The 17,202-nt window shown below is 42.9% G+C and overlaps 1 protein-coding gene across 1 annotated transcript in view; it reads left to right on the top strand.

Annotated features, from left to right (window-relative positions):
* The window catches only part of MAP3K10 (mitogen-activated protein kinase kinase kinase 10), a 71,502-nt gene that overhangs the window by 22,550 nt on the left and 31,750 nt on the right, over positions 1 to 17,202 (top strand). Inside the window, exons 3-5 of the mRNA XM_073549316.1 lie at positions 11,317 to 11,497; positions 12,804 to 12,952; positions 13,105 to 13,280. Coding sequence (XP_073405417.1) covers positions 11,317 to 11,497; positions 12,804 to 12,952; positions 13,105 to 13,280 — 506 coding nt within the window. The remainder of the gene's footprint in view (positions 1 to 11,316; positions 11,498 to 12,803; positions 12,953 to 13,104; positions 13,281 to 17,202) is intronic.

Here is a 17,202-nt window from a genome sequence, read left to right as displayed (position 1 = left end):
TTAACTATTTTGTGTGACATATTTCTCTGTTTTAAGGGCATGAAAATTCAAAGTTGGCAAATTGCAAAATTTTCGCAAATTTCCGCTTTTTTTCCACAAATAAGCACAAGTCATATCAAATAAATTTTATCACTATCATGAAGTACAATATGTCATGAAAAAACAATCTCAGAATCACCGGGATCCATGGAAGCGTTCCAGAGTTATCTCATAAAGGGACAGTGGTCAGAATTGTAAAAATTGGCCCGGGCATTAACATGCAAACCATCCTGGGGGTAAAGGGGTTAAGCTGACAGTGCTTTTTTTTTTCTTTTTAGAGTGAGTGATGGATGAAATGAAAGGGCTTAGAGAAAAATATTATAGTTATATCAAAGAATTGAGAAATCTTTGGACTCGCTTTGCAAAATGTTGCAAATGTAGCAGCGATCAGCTGATTGAAGAAGGTCTTGATACCGCTCCATCCTTAAACAGCTGATGCTGCTGGGTTGGGGGGTCAAATAGCCAGACATTTCCCCTACAGATGCTTTTTAAGGGTAAATTCACACATGAGGCCTGCAGAAGTAAATGGTATTTGCTGCTATGACTATCTCATTCAGATAAATGCAACCAATTTTAGATTGCAGGATGTTTACAACAAATCTGCAAGGTATAATTATCGACTTACACTTCTACATATCCGAAGCCTTGGGACATTATTGAAATCCCCACCAATCAGAGAGTGATTTCCTGGCTTATGGATAGGTCGTGAATATGTCAGTCCTTTTCAACCCCTTCAATGTATTTGTACCCTTCATAAGAAAAAGATGACCCCGCTCACCCCTGTATTGTCCCCTCTGCTGCTGACATTTTGACCTCATCTAATTTGTGTGGTCTTGCCTTTTTACAATGTATTTGTGTTCTCGGTGATGTTTTTAGCGGATTCCACATTACTTCTGCTGTGTCGGCCATTCTATTGCCAGTGTGCCTGGACGCTGCTCGGTTTTCTGTACCAAGTATTTGTTTGTCTTTTCACATTATTAAATCAATTTCCTAAGCAATTGTTTTGTTTTTTTTCAGATATACAAATACATATTTGCATGAAACAATTCTATAGAAAATCAGCTAGAATTCTCTATATTCTTTTTAGAGAAGTGGCCGTGTATGTTTTGTTATTCTCCTTTTTGAAGTTTCTTCAGTCTCTATGCAGAACAATGGATCGCCATAGTAACAGACTACAACCCTGTGTAGTCTGATCCACTGGCGGACACAGACAGAAAAGGGCCCCTGTGCCAGAACAGTACATGTGCCCTTAGCAGTCCAATGGCTCATGATAATGCAAAATGTCACCTGTTTTGGAGGTAAAAATTGACTCCTTTACCTCTTGGGCCCCTGTGATTCTGCCCGGGTGGCACCAGTGATATGTTCACCCCTGGTCTGATCATCAGCTCTCTTTTATGTCTCCCATTCTTCTTCCTTGTATAAATTTGCCAAATAAGCCAGAATTAGGGGGAAGGTGTATGGGAGGATCAGACTACTTGGAATTTGACTGTAGTCTGTTACCATGGAGATGTATTGTTAATTTGTATTTAATTTTTAGATACATTGGAAAGAGCAATCAATTTTTTTACAAATGTGAACATAACAATGTTGAATTCAAATCAACAATGTGCAGATGAGATTTTTACCTAGCGCCGTTGCTGTAATATGCAGTCTGGAATGTATGCTTATTGTTGATATTGATGTATAACAGGAAGCCTAATCACCCGCACAAGGAGCTGTGCACAGCCAGAGTCTGACCCGAGGTTGCAATGTGCCCAACAGTGGTGTACTGAGTTATAAATTCTCTTGTAACTTCCAAGCTGTAACCCTTAAGCATCATGTCACATCTACTAATAACAATCATCTTTATATAGCACCAACATATTCCACAGCGCTTTACAGTTTGCACACATTATCTGTCTGTCTGTGTGGGAGGAAACCCACACACACGGGGAGAACATACAGACTCCTTGCATATGTCTTTTGTGGGATTTGAACCCAGGACCCCAGCGCTGCAAGGCTGCAGTGCTAACCACTGAGCCACTATGCTGCCCCATCTAAAGTTTACTTTGTTTTGCACCAGACCTGAGATCTCCCGGGTCACTGCACCATCCTTCAGAGTACTACAGCTCTGACAAAAATTAAGAGACCACTGCAAAATTTTCAGTTTGTCTGATTTTTTTCTTTATACGTATATTTTTGAGTAAAATGTAAAGTCCTCTTTTATTCTATAAACTACTGACAACATGTCTTCAGATTTCCAAGCAATAAATTTTGTATTTATTTTTAGAAAATTAGATCCTCCACCAAATTTCACAGTGGGTGCAAGACACTGTGGCTTGTTCGCCTCTCCAGGTCTCCGTCTAACCATTAGACAACCAGGTGTTGGGCAAAGCTGAAAATTAGACTCAGAGAAGATTACCTTACTCCAGTCCTCTATGGTCCAGTCCTTAAGGTCTTTGGCAAACTTCAGCCTGGCTCTCCTTTGCTTCTCATTGATGAAAGGCTTTTTTCTACCTACGAATATGGAGGTTGCTGCTCCTGGTATGCACCTATTCACACTAGTTTGAACGTGCCAGTCAGTTTTTTGTCATTTGTGAGGTCAGCCCCTGATGTTGGGGAGAGGCCGGAATCACAATCTCTGTTCTAGTTCATCCCAAATGTGTTGCATGAGGCTGAGGTCCGGGCTCTGTGGAGGGGATCATATTCTTCCCACCAAACTCCCCCAACCATGACTTTAAGGGGCCGATGCCTATCCCTGAAAAACAAGCCCATAGTATTATCTCTCCTCCACAAACTGTATAGCGGGCACAATGCAGTCAGGGGTTAACGTTCTCCTGCCATTCACCAAACCTGATTCGTCCATCAGACGCCAGATAGAGAATTGTGATCCGTCACTGCACAGATCACGTTTCCTCCAGAATCCAGTGGTGGCTGCTTTACACCACTCCATCCGACACTCGGTATTGTGTTTGGTGATGTATGGCTGCATGCAGCTGCTTGGCCATGAAGCTGCTGGTGGGAGCGCAGTGTTTGAGCTGATAATATCAGAGGAGGTCTGGACTCTGCAGTTATGGGGTCAGCAGAGCGTTGGTGACTTTTCTGCCCTCTGCTCCTCAGCACTCGGTGACCCCGCTCTGTAATGTTACAGGATCTCCACTTTTGTGTTGCTGTGGTTCTTTCCACTTCTCAGTAATATCACTCACAGGTGAAGGGGGAAGATTTAGGAGGGAAGAAATGTAATGAACGGACTTGTTATCCTGGTGGCTCCTATTACAGTACCACGCTGGTATCAGTCAGCTCCACACCACCAGCCGTTCTGCTGCATGTTAGTAAAGGCAAATGTAATGGCCGTGAGCTGGAGGTTATACACCAGGGCAATGAAACTGGAGGTTATTCACTGGAGATGAAGGGCTGGATCTAATACACCAGGGCAGGGCTCTCCAACTCCAGTTCTCAAGGCCCACCAACAGGTCATGTTTTCAGGATTTCCTTAGTATTGCCCAGGTGATAATTGCATCACCTGTACAATACAAGGGAAATCCTGAAAACATGACCTGTTGGTGGGCCTTGAGAACTGGAGTTGGGGAACCCTGCACCAGGGGGCCCGATGGGACTAAAGTTATACACTGAGGGGCAAGAGGCCCAATGTTATTCTCTGGAGGAATATGGCTGAATGAAGAAACAAAATTAATTGAGTAAGATGTGTCCATATACTAATCTCTGTATAGTGTGTGTGTGTATGTATATATATATATATCTATATATCTCTATTATATAAAGCTCAAGTGTGTGTATGTGTGTATGTCCGGGATAGGCATCCGCACAGTCACACGTCTGGACCCCGAGAGTGTCCTAAGCTATGTTGTGAGGCGAAATTTTAACCCCGCGCGTTCCAATTCACCAAACAATTTTGCCCCTATCTACATAATGGGGAAAAAGTGTGTGTGTGTCAAGCCCCGCCCCTCATTATGATGTCATAATGGTTGCCATGGCGACGCTGATGTCATCATAGGTTGCAAGCCCCGCCGCTCATTATGATGTCATAATGGTTGACTATGGGATGGAGGATGTGTGATGGGTATATGGGCACTGGACTATGGGATGGAGGATCATAGAATCATAGAATCATAGAATCGTAGAGTTGGAAGGGACCTCCTGAGCCATCTGGTCCAACCCCCTGCTCAAAGCAGGATTCGCTAAATCATCCCAGTCAGATGTCTGTCCAGCCTCTGTTTGAAGACTTCCATTGAAGGAGAACTCACCACTTCTCGTGGCAGCCTGTTCCACTCATTGATCACTCTAACTGTCAAAAAGTTTTTTCTAATATCTAATCTGTGTCTCCTCCCATTCAGTTTCATCCCATTGCTTCTAGTCTTTCCTTGTGCAAATGAGAATAAAGTTGATCCTTCTACAATGTGACAGCCCTTTAGATATTTGTAGACAGCAATTAAGTCTCCTCTCAGTCTTCTCTTTTGCAAACTAAACATTCCCAAATCCTGCAACCTTTCCTCATAAGACAGGGTTTGCAGACCGGTCACCATTCTGGTCGCTCTTTTCTGAACTTGCTCCAGTTTGTTGATGTCTTTTTTAAAATGTGGTGCCCAAAACTGGACACAATATTCCAGATGAGGTCTGACCAAAGAGGAGTAGAGGGAAATAATGACTTCACGTGATCTAGACTGTATGCTTCTGTTAATACATCCTAGAACTGCATTTGCCTTTTTTGCTGCTGCATCACACTGTTGACTCATATTCAGTCTGTGATCTATTAGTATACCCAAGTCTTTTTCACATGTGCTGTCACTTAGCCCTATTCCTCCCATTCTATATATGCTTTTTTCATTTTTATTGCCCAGATGTAGTACTTTGCATTTCTCCCTGTTAAAAACCATTCTGTTAGTTACTGCCCACTTCTCCAGTTTATTTAAATCTTTTTGAATCCTCCCTCTCTCTTCTCTAGTATTAGCTATCCCTCCTAGCTTTGTGTCATCAGCAAATTTAATCAGTTTACCCTCAATTCCTTCATCTAAATCGTTGATAAAGATGTTGAACAATACAGGGCCCAGGACAGAGCCCTGTGGTACCCCACTTGAGACATTCTTCCAACTGGATGTGCAGCCATTTACGACCACTCTTTGGGTCCGATCACTAAGCCAGCTATGAATCCACCTAACAGTTGCCTTGTCCATTCCATACTTAGTCATTTAAAAATTAAGTTCCACAGATAGAATTTAAACTCACAACCCCTTGTTTATAATCCTATACACAGTACATTACCACTACACTATAGTGGCAACTGCCTACACTATAGTGTATGATGGGTTATATGAGCATGGGACTATGAGATGAAGGATATGTATGACGGGTATATGGGCACGGGACTATGGGATGGAGGATATGTATGATGAGTATATGGGCACAGGACTATGGGATGGAGGATATGTATGATGGGTACATGGGCACGGGCCTATGGGATGGAGGATATGTATGATGGATATATGTGGGCATGGGACTATGGGATGGAGGATATGTATGATGGGTATATGGGCATGGGACTATGAGATGAAGGATGTGTGATGGGTATATGGGCACTCGACTATGGGATGGAGAATATGTATGATGGGTATATGGGCATGGGACTATGGGATGGAGGATGTGTGATGGGTATATGGGCACGGGCCTATGGGATCGTGGATATGTATGATGGGTATATGGGCACGGGAATATATATATATATATATATATATATATATATATATATATATATATATATATATACCGTATATCCTCTATAACGTAGTTTGTTGTCTCTGGTGATGTAGCTTTAGCTCTTAAATATTATTTTCTTGCTGGCAAAACAAAGCATAACTAAGCCTAGTTTCACACTTGCTTTTTTTTGCAGCGCGTTTTTCCCGCAAAAAAACGCATTGAAAAAACGCATACAACTGCTGCGTTTTTTTCAAGCATTTTTATGAGCATGCATGAAAAAAACGCAGCGTTTTTATGCGTTTGTATGCGTTTTTAGTGCGTTTTTACCGCGTTTGCGTTTTTTTCCAACATTAGGTGGCCCCTCACACTAACCCAAACCATGACTTTACTAACCCTAACCCTGACCCTAACCCTAACCCTAACCCTAACCCTTACTCTGACCCTAACCCTTAACCAAACCATACTTAACCCTAACCCAAACCCTAAACCCTAACTAACCCTAACCCTAACCCTAACCCTGACCCTAACCCTTAACCAAACCATACTTAACCCTGACCCTAACCCTGACCCTAACCCTGACCCTAACCCTTAACCAAACCATACTTAACCCTAACCCAAACCCTAAACCCTAACTAACCCTAACCCTGACCCTGACCCTAACCCTGACCCTAACCCTTAACCAAACCATACTTAACCCTAACCCTGACCCTAACCCTTAACCAAACCATACTTAACCCTGACCCTGACCCTAACCCCAACCCTAACCCTGACCCTAACCCTAACCCTAAACCCCCTTAACTAACCCTAACTCTAACCCAAACACCTAAATTCCATGGTTAACAAAAAAAAACGCATGTGCAAAAAAACGCATACATGAGCATGCCAGTGCGCACGTATGCGCATCCATAGGCTATAATGGCCATTTTTAGCGCAAAACGTGCGCATACGTGCGCATGCGCTTTTTTGCAGGGCCAAAAAATGCAACATGCTGCGTCTGGAAAATACAAACGCACACCCCAAAAAAACGCAGTGCATGAAAATCGCATACGTGCGCTTACCAGCGCGCAGGTATGCGCACCCATGTTAAATATAGGGGAAAAAACGCATGCGCACGTATGCGTTTTTTTCCAGCGCAAAAAAACGCAAATGTGAAACCAGCCTAAGACGCCCATTGACAGCCAAGCCATTCAAGGTTTACTATGTACCAGTGCCAAGACCTGTGCTGAATATAATCTCGAGTAAAGAACCACCTTGAAAATTGTAACATAAGAATCTATGATAAAAGGTTACAAGACATTTATGAGCTCCACAAAGGACCCGGGCTCCATATCAATCAGATATTTCCTTTCATTTATGATACTTCGCTACTTGGACTAATTGCCATTAATCCTTCCTATAATAACCAGCCACTGTATATGTTCTTGCATTGTGCATGCAAAGCGTGCAAGCAAAAGAGGGAACAGTGAGGAAAGATTTTGCATCTCACTACCCAGAACCCCAGACATCAGGGGAAGTAGCAGTTGTCACGGATCATTTCAGCTTTTTAAGGACAAGTAATTATTAACAGGATCATTCTCCTCTTGTATAATATCTTAGACTGAAACTATAGTAAGCAGGACACACGCAGACACCGTCAACAGTTTTTTTTATCAATCTGGTGATCACCCGTAGAAATAATTCACCCCAGGTTTCCAAACTGTTTCCCAAGTGGTCAAACATCATTCCTTTCACTATTATCAATCTATGGCCAACCAAATTGTGTAATTTTGGTATTATACAGTCACATTATGGTGGTACTATTTTTTGGTTACTGTTTGGCGGTATTATTTTTATGCTTTGAGTGGTACTAACTAAATGCTCATATAGTTTTACTTACTGAACTACCAGTCATCCCATGGTACTCCAGATTTTTTAGATTTTTACCAACACCTCAGGTGTGCACGATTTTTTTTCCGGTAGTCATATAGGCAAAGACTGGAGTGATGGTTATGGGTCGCCCTCGCACACCCAGGGCAGCGGGGTACTCGGTACCGGGCCGGTGTCGAAGCGGGAAAGTGTCACAGCAGCGGTGACCCGGTCCGTGGCCCTGGGCGCCCAATATCAATGGCGGTGATGTAGTTAATGGTAGAATAGTTCGTGGCGCCACCCGTGGTGTTTGGCAAGTAAGGTGTTGAGCCAACGCTGCATACAGATCCGCTGGGACTGATGGTGTGGTGCAGCAGAGATGGTGTAGCTCCCCACAGGTGGAGCTGTAGTCCCAGGGCAGTGTAGGTGCAATGGATGAGGAGAGGCGCAGAATGTTATGGATGCTGGTACCCAGGTGTAGTGGTGCAGGAATATCTGGAGGACACCAGAGTATGCGGTTCCAAAGCTTTACTCACTGTTTGCAGTTCACACACCTGCCTGCCTCCGTACTGTGTTCTCCAGGTCAGGGCTCCAGCCAACCTCCAGGCAGGATAGGATTCTCCCTTCCACACTCCGCCAACATGTACCTTACTGAACGACTCCTCCAATGCGCCTTTAGGTGCGAAGCACTCCAGTACTTAGTTACCCTGGAATGCCTCTCTAGGTGTTCCTAGTCTTTACTTGTATGACAGGCAGCTGTAGCCTGCTTCGGGGACTCCATTCTGCGTTCCGGCTCTCTGTTCAGTTGCTGTTGTGTCCCAAGTCTATGATGGGAGGAAGGCGTTAGTGGCTCACTACTCCTCCGGTGTCTGTTGCCGGACATAAAGATCCAATCAACCTCGGGGACCGGGCCCCGGCCTTTGCGCTTTCTGGACTGGAAGGGTTCTCTATCTTTCTTCAACCAGCTTCCCACCGTCCTTCTATTCTCCTTGGTTCCGATCTGTTCTATCTCTCTTATGGAAGGTTAGGTTATCAATCTTATCAGTCTCTTTCTCTGGTTTTTCTCGTGCCAGCAGCCCAGATCACTGGGACCTGCTGCAGCACGTCCCGCAGACACCAATCTTCTCTCTTCTCTCTCCTCTAACCACTAACTCTCACTCTTCCCACTCTTTTATATCTAACTCCACCCGCCTCCCCAGCACCTCTCGTGTTACTAAGCCAGGGACCACAAAAGGCACCCTATGACCTTTCCAGCATAAAGCATGGATGGGTCCCTGCTGAACTATCCTGTGTGTGGAGTGCAGGTGTTGGAATGCGGAAAGGAGTTCCCAGCCTACCTGGATGGTGGGGCACTACACCTTAGGAGAAGGTGCAGTACCTCTGTGGCGACTGAAGCCTCAGGGGCGCCACAGTTAGGCATGATGTGCTCCTCTGATCAGTTCAAGCCCTGTAGTCAGGATCACTGTGGGTTCCAGCCGTCAGACCATAAGTTATTCCCTATCTAGGCAATAACCTTTTCATTTGCAACTAATCCAGAATAATAGACCACAGCAGCTAACGTCCCCTCCGAGTTTCAGCAGAGCTTGTCTTCTGCTGGGACTCATAGGATTGGGTGTGTGAAGGATAGAATGACCCTTATGTATTCTATAAACCCTGGTAGATATTGTGAGTAAATGATGGTCCCATAGTTCCAAAACTCTCTTCAAATCCATGCATGTTTGTGTGGACTTCCACTGGTTTCTCCTGATTCTGCCTAGAACTCCAAATAAATAGGTTATTCTATGAACAATAGCTACCACCCATCCACAGGGTAGGTGTTAAATGCACGACCAGTTGAGGTAGCACCATTAGGACCCCTTTCATGTGTCATGCACAGTGTGGGAAGAGTAAGTACAACACAAGGGGAAGAAGGAGGGGGGAATGGAGACCCATAGTCAGATCTGAAATCACAATGTCTGCCGTAAACGTCCCTGTTGTGAACTCATTTTCTAGTTTACCTCTGGCTTCTGATGAGGGTGGTGGAGCTGGCTGTGTTGACAGAGGAGTCGTGAGTTCTCCATCCGGGCTCCCTCTAGTGGTGACAGTAGGTAATGAAGCTGATCTAAATGGCAGAGACCTGCCACCTGAGGAGGAGGACTGTGATTGGACATCAGGAGTCTCTGACTGGATTTAAGACAGCTGACTCCCTAATTTTGTGCTGGTGATTTTTCCTGCCCTGAGGTTCTGGTTTACAGTTCTGTTCCTGCCTTCTCAAGCTAAGTGTGCTCTGCTATTTTTTCACATGAGATTTGGTCTGGTTTACTCAGTTTTTGTGGTCAGCCAGCCCCTGCTGGGGCTGTGCTGAATTTCCATTCTTATGTCTCTGTTTATGCCAGTTTGCTTTTTGTCCCTGATCAGATTGGTCTCTTTTTGCTCTGTCTTCAGAATATACCAGAGTGCTGATATAGGGAATTGAAGTCTAGCGACTTCAGGGTTTTTGTTATCAGAAAGTGTTGGACATTTTTTGGCAGGGTTTTGTGCGTGATTGCAGACAGCATCATTCCTTTCCTGTCCTTTCTAGCTAGTGTGGGCCCCATCATTTGCACAGCCTATTTTTCTATCTGTGTTTGTGTTTTCATCTTGTCTCACCGACAATACATGTTTGGGGGCTGTCTATTGCTTTGGGGTCTGCTCTGGGGCAGTTTAGATTTCCCCTTTTCTTGCTTTAGGCTTATTTAGTTCTCCGGCTGTGACTAGGCGTCTAGGATCATTGTAGGTACACTCCACGGCTACTGCTAGTTGTGTGGATAGGATCAGGGCTCTGCAATCCACTTAGTTACCAACCTCTCTGGTTTTCTGTGGCTTAGCTTGTTTTTGTTTTTCCTCCTCGGTGACTCATTCATAACACGTCCCTATATAGGTTCTGCACCTATCGCCGAGCAGTAACCTAATCCCTGCCCTACCCTAGCGATAGGCCTTGTTTAGGGAGAGGCTGGGGTATGCACTAGTCAGTCCCCACTACAGCTAAAGACAGAGAGGGTAAATGAACAAGGGGAACACTTATCTTGAGCAGAGTCAGAGAGGTAACAGCAAACATCCTCCAACAGCACCATAGAGGAAGATATCCAACTGCTATAGCTCCAAGACTTCACAAGTGAGAAATGTGAATATCACCGGTGACTCCCTGAAGCAGACTGGGAGTCTATAAACACCCAGGTCCAGGTGTGTCAATTAGAGCCGGAGGGAGGTAGCCGCTGGGTCCAAGAGTAAGAATTAATAAGTCGTCTGCAAAGCCAAACGCAGAGACCTAATGCAGTCAGAAGAGCGAGTGTCTGCAGCAACTGACACACCTATGACATCTTGCCACGAATGGGGCAGTAGTGAGCATGCCTGACAACCACTTCAATAGACAATGAATGGAGTAACGGTGCTGCATGCTCTCTACTGTTCCATTCACCCGATGGACATGGAATTCACATTTTTTGCCTTCTAGACCACACCAGTCATACATTTATCACCCACCCTATGGATAAATGATAAGTATTGATTGTGACACAGACCCTTTAATTGGATTTCTATGAAACTGTGGAATATGTTGGCAACAGTGAATAAATGCAATTCTTGGATCATCTAGTGCTGGATTAATGTTGGAGTTAGATTACATTCCCATAAATAAATGCAATATAAATGTCTGTTATTAATAAGGCGATTTTACGAAAAGCATGTATTAATAGATCTGTTTTCTGTCTCTTCCACCTACAGTCTTAATACTTGAGAAGATTGAGAACAACGACTTATTTAACAAGACCTTAAAGATCACAGACTTTGGTCTGGCCAGAGAGTGGCAGAAGACGACAAAGATGAGTGCAGCAGGCACCTATGCCTGGATGGCTCCGGAAGTCATCCGTCTTTCTCTATTTTCCAAGAGCAGTGATGTGTGGAGGTAACGTCTGTTTCCTGGTGATAATATTGTCATTGTAGTGAACGATAAATGTAAGGGAGTCTATCTGCACAAAATAACTGTTCAAACCAAGCACAGGCGCTCCGTGCACTCTTCTTGTGCCCAGTAGTTTGACTCACCTTTCCACCTACCTGTTTTCTGCCAATCTCTGTCCTGCTGTTCCTTGATTGATGGCTCTGGCTTTATAGGAGTCAATGGAGGGCGGAGGACGATGGAAAGCAAATACATGGGAAGGTGCTCTGATCTGCTCATCCACACCAAGGGTAGTATGAACAGTAATTTTATGATAACCGACTCTTTAAAGCAGTCAGGTCAGGATTTCTTAAGTAAAGGCAGAGCAGGCTAAGGGTTCTAATTAGCATGTCCATACCGTAGCCAACGCTCAGCAAAGTAAGGAGAGCACAACATGAGGGTCCCTTTAATGAAAGGTCTCACCCATTCAGGACTTTTAGCTTTTGAAGAGTATCTGTCAGTATGCCTCCCACTTTGGAGGACCCAAAACACCAGTATATTACTTGACAGTCCATTGAGCTTAAGAGCCCCTGTCATACATTTTGTTGAGGTGTCCTGCTAAATGAGAGACATTTTGGAGAAGCCTGATGGACCCCGTTATAAGTCAGTAAAGTCCGTTGGTATCACAGATCCAGCATGCTGTTGGGGTTTCAGTTTTAAGCGGATGCAAACATGAATGTAGACTATTATCTATGGCTGGACTAAAGATCACATACTCATTAGATCGGCGTAGGCTGAACTTGCTGATATCAGTGGACTTGAAAGACAGTCAATGTGTATGGGGTCTTCCGTCTCTCCCAAGACAGATGATGTCCGGAGAGATAAGGTTAAGGCATGTCCAATTTCGGACTGCTGATTCTTTTGTTCTTGGTGAGATAACCTCTGGCAGTGGGATCTGGTAGCAATTCTTGAAGAGAAATAGGAGCACTCCTGTGTATGGAGGAGTCGAGAGAGATGGCCGTCGGCCGAACAACAGATATCTGTTGGAGAGTTACCTTAATACTGGAGACCTTTATCATCCCCAAAAGGCTTATGTTTAACTGACACAGAAATCTGTGCTGACTAGGATCAGTTAATCACAAGATAGACCAAAGATTGTGTCCTGTGCCTCATAGAATCAGGTCTCTCAGAGGTGCACATTACGCTCTGCGTCGGCCAGACAGGGCACAATAGGAAAGTATGGAAGACAATTTTAGTTCAGCTCTTCGCCTTCTATCTGTTATATAAAAATTAACAATTTCTGGACTCAGAAACCATATTTCCTTCTGTCTTGCAGTTTTGGGGTTCTCCTATGGGAGCTGCTTACTGGAGAGGTGCCTTATCGGGAAATCGATGCTCTAGCTGTTGCCTATGGAGTTGCAATGAACAAACTGACTCTTCCGATCCCATCAACGTGTCCAGATCCATTTGTCAGGATCTTAGAAGGTAATCTTTACTTTCGATATGGCAGTAGACTGATGGGTGAACCTTGTGTACAGTCATTGCAGCTGGTCCTAGCTTTACCATTTATTACATTTTTTTTTATTTCAGTGCAGAACCCTTTGCCATTGTCTTAACCTCCTTAAATATGCTTTCAGCATGCTGGGACCCAGACCCTCACAGTCGCCCTTCGTTTTGCACCATCTTGGAGCAACTGACCACCATAGAGCAGTCAGCCATGTTCCAGATGCCCCTGGAATCGTTCCACTCCTTGCAGGAAGATTGGAGAATAGAGATCCAGCAGATGTTTGATGAGCTCAGGAATAAAGAGAAGGTAAAAACCATAGTGTCATGTGTAGGCGAGCCCATCACATTCATTCCAAAGGCCAATGCCTGAAAAATGTGAACCAAGGTGCAGCATTTTATGGTGCTATTGGTTTCCGAAGAAAAAGGAAAACCTGTAATAGTGTAACTAGATCCCAATGTTCATGTTGAGGAAAGTGGTCTTCAGACATGTCCTAGAGAAGTGGCTCAATGGATTGTGATGTTCTGAGGAACTAATCAAGTCATGGCAGATGCTATAATGATCATAAATCTTGACAGCCAAGTGCTCCAACCTGGAATCAATATGGCGGTTATGTCTTCTTGGTTGAAAAGGTCTCAGGTTCTACTACAATTTATCATGGTGTTTTTTTATTTCTTGGATCTCTCTCCCACATTTTCTTCAAATGCATGGAAACATTTTTGTGATCATAATCTACACCATAATCTACACTTTATTGATAGATCAAACAGATTAACTAAGGAATTAATACAGTCTGTCTGCGCCATTTACATTCAGAAGACCCAAAATAGGAGAAAGATAATCAGATATTTCTTATCTTTAGAGAATTGGGAAACTGATCAGATATTTTGGGCAGCATCACTGATATAGCTGAGTGTTATCAGACAGGACACCCTTGAGCTTCGATATAGTAGAAATAGTAAATAGGGTTTTCAATATTTATTACTTATTAATGGACTTAGTTTTTTTTCTTCATTCAGAAATTGAGGCAAAGTGTCAGATTGCTTTTGGATTTTGGCAAATGATAAGTTGTAATTTAGAATGTTAAGTTTTCATAAATTCTTAGGTCTCATTGAAAATCTCTTTCTTTGTGTTGGTTGTGCCATAAAGTTTCTACCAAAAAGATATAAAATGGGCACTGTCTACATTTTTGTTGTTTTTTTTCATAGCACCACTCCATATTTTTTTTTTTTATTTTACCGCTGGAGGGGTGCCACTAATTTAAGTTCCCTGCACCTAGTCTCATACTTACCAGCCGATGTCTTCATCTTTTATTGACGCCGCTCCGGTCGTCTTCCGCAGGTTGTGATGTGTCGGATTGCTCAAGTGTTTGCCAGTGTTTGTAAATCTATGAGAGCCAGAATGATGGCACAATGAGGCTCTCATAAACTTCCATTGAGAGCTTGTGACGGTTACCTCCAACTTCAAATCAGTCAGGAGCTGCTGTCACAAGATGGCAAAGCTGGACCGGAGTGGTGCCGAAAGCAGCTGAAGACAGCGGCTGGAAAGTTTAATACTAGGGTCAGGGAACTTAGAATCATATAATGTTACCGTTGGAAGGGGACCTCAAGGGTCATCATGTCCAACACGTAGCTCAATGCAGGAGTCACTAAACTATCTCAGATAGATGTCTGTCCAGCCTCTGTTTGAAGACTTCTATTGAAGGAGAACTCACCACTTCTCATGGCAGCCTGTTCAGCTCATTGATCACCCTAACTGTCAAAGTTTTTTCTACTATCTAATCTGTATCTTCTCCCTTTCAGTTTCATTCCATTGCTTCTCGTGTTTCCATGTGCAAATGAGAATAATGATGATCCCTGTACACTGTGACATCCCTTCACATATTTGTAGACAGCTATTAAAGGGAACCTGTCAGCAGGAATGTGCTCGGTAACATAAACACAGTGTCAGGTCGGCGCCGTTATGCTGATTAGGGCTTATACTCACTGGCGAGAAATACGGACGAGTGCAATCCGATAAAAAATCGGATTGCACTCGGACCAATGTTATTCAATAGGTGACATGTCATTTGTGAGTTTTTTCTCAGCCGAAATCGGACTGAGAAAAAAATCGCAGCATGCTGCGATTTTCAGATGAGACTCGCAAATGCAAGTCAGTGGGTGCGTGAAAAAAACACATAGAACACTGTAAATGGTCCTGTAAATGACTGTTGAAAAATAGTTGCAGAGAAAAAAACGCATTGCATACGCATGTCATACGGATGCTGTGTGAGAATAATCGCATGACACTCGTCCATTTTTTCAGTCTGGAAATCGGACCATTTTTTTTCTCGCAAATGGGTATGAGCCCTTACAATGATACCTTGGTTGATGAACTCCCTCTTGTGATTGTTGTTTAATCTTTATTTTCAGTTTTGAGTTAATGATATGCTCATGCTCCAGGGCTGCCTGTGGGCGGGGCTTCAAGTGGTGCTCTGTTTAGCTATTCATCTGTATGGCTTCTGACAGGACACTGTGAGTAGGTTACTCAGGACAATCCTGCTGACAGGTTCCCTTTAACTGTCCTCTTAGCCTTCTTTTTTGCAAGCTAAACATTACCAGATCCATTAACCGTTCCTCGTAGGACATACTTTGCAGTCCGCTCACTATCCTGGTCGTTCTCTGAAATTGCTCCAGTTTTACAATGTATTCTTTAAAATGTAGTGCCCAGAACTGGACACAGTATTCCATATGAGGCTGACCAAGGAGAAGTAGAGGAGGATAATTACTTCACATGATCTAGACTCTATGCTTCTCTTAATACATCCTAGAACTGTGTGTTCCTTTTTTGCTGCTGTATCACACTTTTGACTCATTTGCAGTCCGTGATCTATTAGTATGCCCAAATCTTTTTCACACATGCTGTTACTTAGTTCTATTCCTCCCATTCTGTAGATGTAATTTTTGTTTTTCTTTCCCAGATGTAAAATCATGCATTTCTCCATGCCATTCTATTAGTCGCTGCCCATTAAATTAGTGGCACTGAAATTAAAAAAAAAACAACAACGCAGGAGTGGTTCTTCAATGTTAACCATCCTTAGGGAACATAGACTGAGCATAAAAAAACCCTGTGACAAATCTGTGGCAAAATCCACATGAATAGTTGTATATATGCACACAGCATCTTATAGATGCAGATAACTTGCTGAGTTTTTCATGCAAAAGATACATCAGGAAATCATGGGCGGATTTCGACAACCTTTGTGGCGGCTCTGCCGTTGCCATTTTTTGGAAGCCTAAAGTGGTTAAAAAAGACTGAACATACGCATAGTAAGTGGTTTTTACACTGCTATGTACATGTTCATTCTTTTCAGCACTTTTCAAGTGGGTTGAAGATGTTGGTTGGAGACGTTGCTATGGTTTTGCAGCAGAAATGAGCAACAATAATTTTAGTTACAAATATATATGGTTTTTGCAAAATTGAGACTTGTGTGCCCTTACTGACTCTAATACATTGTGTTTTACAGCAAATATGACAAAATAGAAATAATTCAAAGACAGTGAGAAAATAAAAGCAAATATCTGATTAGTTTCCATGGTGAACGCCATTGTTCTTCTTTTCTTAGTTTTCATTCATGGTCCTCCAGATGTCATGGGGCGTGGATAAAGATTCCTTTAATGTTCACTGAATCCTTTGTTTAAATGGAAGTTAGATTAGATCCATCTTCAAAAAAAAGTGCAGACATTTTAAAAACTTCAAGACAGTTCTAGATTTATATTATAAAATTGATTTTAGCTGCAGAAGAATCATCCTGAATTGTTATCAAATAAATCAAAAAGTTTCAGTAAAAATAACTCTTAGGCTATGTTCACATATTGCAGTGGTTTTATTTCCCAGCATTCTTTTTAATGAAAATTAAAAGCTGCTTTTTACAGTACCAGCAAAAGCTGTGACATTTCAGAAATCTTATGTACTCACTTTCTTTTTCCTGACTTTCTTGGAAAACTGCAGCGTTTTTTTAAAATCTACTGCGATTTTCACCCATGGATAGCAATGAAAAAGTGCAAAAACACTGCAAAACCCCCCCGAAACAATTCATTATTGTGATATTTTTGGTGAAAAAAGCTACTTTTATTAAACGTACTGTAGACACCAATAAAAAATCAGCTTCTTTACTGCCAATAGGACAGGTTTTGCCTGCAGAAGAAAATGCTGCAAAAACACCAATTGTGAACATAGCCTTACAGTTACA

Source organism: Dendrobates tinctorius, unplaced genomic scaffold (genome assembly GCF_039654945.1).
Source record: "Dendrobates tinctorius isolate UK_male_01 unplaced genomic scaffold, ASM3965494v1 ptg000158l, whole genome shotgun sequence".
Classification (NCBI taxonomy): domain Eukaryota; kingdom Metazoa; phylum Chordata; class Amphibia; order Anura; family Dendrobatidae; genus Dendrobates; species Dendrobates tinctorius.
This window is presented reverse-complemented; position numbering and strand designations above follow the sequence as displayed.